A 6,000-nucleotide genomic window follows, 5' to 3' on the forward strand; every position below is an offset into this window, starting at 1 on the left:
GTTTCTTACCTCATATTATTGTAGATGCCTGATCCAATCTCGTTAGGTAAAGAAACCCCACTGAAACGATAAATAATTTCCATATCTATAAAACAGATATAATTATATGAACAACACAGTCCAGTCCTTAAGTTACGCCAATCCAGATACTGAAAACATTCTAGATTTTTTTTTATACATGTTATTGATGGACTGCCATTAGGGGCATAAGGGTGACAATCCATAGTACTTAGGAAAATACTATGGCTCTTGGACTTTAAGCACTTGCTTAAAGAACTAATTAATGAAGTGACAGTATACCAATCAGTGTGAAAGCTCAGAAGGATACACTTGGGCAACAATTGGTGAAGAATCAGAATGAGAAAAATTTTGTTCCCTTAGTATGAGAGTCTGATTATGATTAAGGAATGAATGTTTTTATGGTAATTTTAATGAGATTATTATTAACTTCAGTTTGCATACAATATAGTGTCATTTATAAATTATAAGTGTTGCTATTAGCTATAAATTGTTAGGGAGTTGAAACCATTGATATGGACATTGTCTTGAAATATTAACAGTTTTAGCTTTCAGACATTTTTGGGGCTCACTCTTAACGATCTGATAGCTGAAAACTTGTCTTATACTTTTATATGCTTGATACCTTAAAGTGATCTTGTTAGCAGTTATATGGTTTCCTCACAATAAGGATACTAAATGTTTTATGCAGTGTAGCTATTTTCTATACTCTAGCAAACATTTAGAGATTGCATGGATGGAACATTTGAGGAATTCAAGCATTTCCAAATGTATTATCCTGATAAACCACCTTAGCATAGTGTATTCATGTGAAAATCTTCAAGATTTTAGTTCCCATACAGTACATGTATTTGTGCATAAATACCAAACCTAAGTCTTCATGCTATGTAAAAGTTGGTAGTCTCACCTTTTTCTGAACAGGGCCTTTTAAAGGAAAAAGTCCCTCATCAAAGAACAATTAATATTAATTTAATAAAAATTCCTATTAAAAAAGCAAATTGCTACAAGCCCAAGGATTCCTATAGGCAAGGAAGCAGAGTGCAGAAAAGTAACCGAAGAAAAATATTACTTTTACTTATGAGAGGAAAGAAAATATTAGGATAAACGTTGAATCAGTAGTGGCCCTCAAGGATCTGTTAGGTAAGATCATTTGAGACTTGGTAAAGAACTATATGCAAAGAAAAATAATTCAAGAAATGCAAGAAAATTAGAGTAATGCTTTTGAACATACAAAAGTATTACAAGATAAGATTGCAAATTAAGTTAATATTAATTTCATTAACTTTTTATTATTAATTTTGCTGTCTCTGATGAAGATTCCTTGTGAAATCAAACTTCTCTGTATGCTATTTATAGGCTTTAACTTAGAATAGACTCATTGATAGTTTTATGTCCATACTGTATGTGTGGGCGAGTCACAAACAAGTCTATAAGAATTTTAACCTAATCGAAATGAATATGTACGTATAAAAACTTTTCTGCGAGAAAATATCAAATGGGTGAATGGCAGATTTGAAATTGAGATGCATTAAAAAAATGTGCAAGCAAGTAAACAAACTACAAATGAGGGGAAATAAACCTTAAATTGCTGAACAAAACTATACCTGAATGTAAATGCAAACACTCAAAGTTGTGAATGTATGCATGTATACATACATTAATATACTTTTATCATCATTGTTGCTGCTGTAATTTTCATCAGCATTTCAATGAAATGAAAATTTAAAAAAAAAATATGGATCCTCATCACTTTTTTATTAAGAAAAACAAAAATTGGAGAAATTCCAAATATCTCTAGCAAAACTTCCAAAAACAGATTAATGGGTTTTTTATTTGGCTCACTGCTTTATTTACTTTGCTTGACCCAAGTGATCTTACAGTGTTTTCTTGATTATATGTTCCCCAACACTATTTGCATACAGTATTTTCAATTTTACATGCACAATATACCATGTGTTATTTGTTTTTTAAATGGAATCATGTTTAATAATAGAATAGTCCTTATAATATTTTGTGTGTTATGTGATCTTGTGTGTTATATAAATGCTAGTTAAACAATATAATTAGTTTTTAAGAGGGTTTGTATTTGCTTTTGCTTTGATTATATTGACATTAGATGCTAGTAATCTCTTATAAAACTAAGAATTGTACAATGAGAAACATTTAATCATTCCAAGCAGTTTCAAGTCAGGATGTGAATTTGTTAAAAATTATAGATGTAATTTATCAATAAAGTATAGAGGATCAAATTATCAAACTTCCCTTGGCATGCAGCAGTAGTTTCAGGTCAACAATAAGGGCTTTGAGAAGTCTGAGAAGATGGTAATCTATGGAATCAGAGAGTTATGCTTTTATAGCATATTTATTTTTATTATGTTTTGTAGTTGTTGGCTATTCTGTGCTATCTTGCAAATATTTTTGGCACGGTTTAGCTTCTGTTAATTACCTAGTGTATTCATTATGTTTTATAACATTTACCTTGCATGTTGTATTATTCCTTATTTTGATTTCTTTTTGCTTCCTTTCTGCTAAATTTCACACACATGGAATTTTATTTTAGCAGCGGGATGAGGAAGGAGACAGTGCCCCGGGTACCCCAAATAAGCGTGTGGAACCACGTGAATTATCACCAAAAGTTCAAACAAGCCCAGTTCATCAATTTTCAATACCACAAGGAGGTGAACAGCAACAGGTAGACCAGGCTCAATTGTCTCAACAACAAGGGCTAGCGATTCAGCAGACACAACAACCAGATGCAGAAAAAGAGAAATCAGTTGAACCAGTATCAGCAAATTTACAAGCTCCAGCTGTGAATGCCTTACAACAACCAGTTACATCACAGCCAACACCACAGGTAAGTTTGCTTTTAGCTTAATGTCATAAAGGAGGAGGTTACATAAATAAATTATTTTGATGGTTTGGCTTGGCAAGAGGATTCGTAAAATTAAGTTTAGATGGTGCTTTAACAATTTGGACAAAATTGCACAAGAGAATGATAGAAAAATTAGTTATGGGAAGCATGCATACTGGTAGTGGAAAGGAAGAGGCTGCATTGCACATTAACCAAGAGGAACAACACTAGCTTACTGTTAAATCTTAGGCAGAACTGCCTTCAATAAGGGTGTGAAAATATTTTTACTGTGGCAAGCCTTGGGAAAAAAATTATACATCGAGCATGGAGACTTTCAAATTGGTAATATCTTTATTGCATATTTACTGTACCTGATGAAATTGGTGCTTTGATTTTACTTGACACCAAAATGAGAATTTACATGAAGTAAGTAATCTTTTACAGGTTACAATATACTGTATGTGCTGTAAGGGCTGAAGGTAACTTCTATAATTTTTCATGAGGTAGAAACTTGCTTATCTCAGATAGTGAACATTATTCTTTGGTTTAAGAAAATAAGAGAGTGAGAGGAAGTGACAATGCAGTTGCATATTAGTGGAGGGATTTTCATACAATTCAAATGACTGATGGTGATAACTTCCATAGACCATCTGTCCTTTAGTTTTTGCAGGAAACTTGACCTCTCCCTGAAAGGGTTCTTGTTTCAAAAACTGTTTAACATAAAATTGGTACAGATACAATATGAAAATATTTATTTTCCATAAAAACTATACACAAATTTATTTATTTCACGATCGAGCCAGTAGTAGCTGTATTTCTGCCATCCTTCTCCAGGATATTTTTTTCAAGTTTATTTTTGGTAGAAAAGCCGTCAGTTTTAAGTTTATAGTCAGTAACTTCAAATTATGTAATTTCAACTTTGCTTTCATTCATGCTTACTGATTTACCTCTGCTGCTTCTTAAGGAGCCAATTTTTTCTCTTTATCTCCTAATTTTACTACTGTCCCTTGATGCTTTTTCACTATAAAGCTTACTCATAATTTTCAGCTAAATGTATCTACAGTGTTCATCTGCTGAGAAATATGGTATCAGGTTGGATTACATTACATTAAGATTCCACCTAGAAAATGTGAATGAACTAGTGCTTTGTAGCATTTGTTTTATCAACATAAATTAAGCAAATAATATTTATGGATGCAAAATTAGCCTTAAACTCAGGCACAAATAAATAGAAGCGTTAAAAGATTGATTTTATTGACTGTATAGTATGTAGGCTAATACAGTAGAGAAGAAAAGAAGAAAAAGATGCAATAATACAAATAAGATTACTTCTATTAATGTACCTCAACACACAATAGAGGTATACTTACGTAATTAGGGAAGCAGCAATGTCAAAGAAAATTTTATCTGCTGTACATGCAGACCTAGACTAGGTATTGGTTTACTGCCTCTAAGCACATTCTGCTTTCCCTGTCACAGCTTTAAAATGCCGAGAAGATAAGTGAAAGCAATGACAATGATGGACTATAAAAAGACAATGAATAAAAGGAGCATGTATTATTCTTACATCATAATGTCTGCTTTTATTGTTGCCAGCAGGAATGTAGTAATGGATACAATCTTGAATGGTAGCCCAAAAGCAGCCTGAAATACACACCTTTGTCTTTCCTCCTCTAGATAGGTTATTGTCGCTATAGATTAGATTAATGAAATCACTGAGTCACATTTGTAGATGCTCATAGTGCTCGCGTGAAGGAAATGTTCTGAAATGAGAATTAATAATTGGAGCAAAGAAGGCCGAGTGTATTTGTGATTAGTCAAGTGTTTATAAGGACTCTTAACGACTGCATTTTTTTGCTGCGCATATAATGTATGTAGAGTTTTATGTAGGTAATAAATTGAAATAATTTACACTATAATATTAGGACAAAAGAAAATCACCCAAAATAGCAATTATTTCCTCTCGATATTTGTGCAGTTATTTTGCACCTATGTTTAGCTTTTTATGTATATGCCAAAATAACTCTCACTATAGAGAAGGTTAATACATAATTTTACACAAGATACAATATTTTATATCTTGTGTCATTTGTTTAGAAACTTATGATTTGGGGCATCCAAGTCTGACAGGAAAACTGTTTATCTCGGCAAAGAATAGTTATTCCATTGAAATTTTAAATAAAAGTAACTTATTTTTCATTGTTTTCAAAATTATATAAAATGCAACCCTAGGGGGGCATGATCCTTTTTCCATGTCACCTATTATTATTATTATTATTATTATTATTATTATTATTATTATTATTATCATTATTTTACTACCCAAGCAACAACCTTAGCTGGAAAAGCAGCTTGCTAAAACCCCAAGGGCTCCAATAGGGAAAGGAGTCCAGTGTGGAAAGGAAAGAGAGAAGTAATGAATAAACTACCAATGAGAAATAATAAGAAAAGAAATTAAACAGTAATTTACAAATTATCTAAGATCATTAACAACATTAAATAGATCAATCGTATATAAACTATAAAATTAGACTTGGGTCAACCTGTTCAACAGAAGAGCATTTGCAACAAGTTTGAACCTCCGAAGCTCCACTGATTCAACCATCAAATTATGATGATAAAACTGGAATAAAACTTATAGAATACTGTGTAGTTTTGAGCTTATGATGAAGAAGGCAAGACTTGAAATGAACTGCATACTTACAGTAGTACAGTTCTATGTACAGGATGGTAATCTTGGAAGAACTGAATGGAAAGGATGGTCAGAATTATGAAAAATCTTATGCAACACATACAAAGAAAAGGCATATTTAGAGCATGCAGTAGAACCTTCCCATAATTTTAAATGAATTACAAATCTATAAGTTTTATCTGTATAATGTTCACTTTTCTGAGACAATTTTTTTAAAGTTTAAATTACAGGGAAGATAAAATAGCCAAATTTATAGAATAAAACCCACACAAATACAAATTGATTTTTTGGCTGAGTTTTCAGTTCTTTGATAATATAGGTTTTTCATTTGTTACTATTTAAATAGATGTTTATCCCTCTTTGGTGTCATATTTGGTATTTGTATGTCCTTTGGCACTTTCTGTGTGTAATATGTTTTGGTAATTATGACATGTACCCA

General features: G+C 31.8%; 1 protein-coding gene across 17 annotated transcripts in view; it reads left to right on the plus strand.

Annotated features, from left to right (window-relative positions):
• Positions 1–6,000, plus strand: part of LOC137620550 (serine/threonine-protein kinase WNK1-like) — a 524,046-nt gene that overhangs the window by 464,162 nt on the left and 53,884 nt on the right. For all 17 annotated transcript variants that reach the window (XM_068350804.1, XM_068350794.1, XM_068350795.1 and 14 more), the window contains one exon: positions 2,579–2,872. In XM_068350804.1, coding sequence (XP_068206905.1) covers positions 2,579–2,872 — 294 coding nt within the window. The remainder of the gene's footprint in view (positions 1–2,578; positions 2,873–6,000) is intronic.

The sequence above is a fragment of the Palaemon carinicauda genome, chromosome 27, assembly GCF_036898095.1.
Source record: "Palaemon carinicauda isolate YSFRI2023 chromosome 27, ASM3689809v2, whole genome shotgun sequence".
Lineage (NCBI taxonomy): Eukaryota > Metazoa > Arthropoda > Malacostraca > Decapoda > Palaemonidae > Palaemon > Palaemon carinicauda.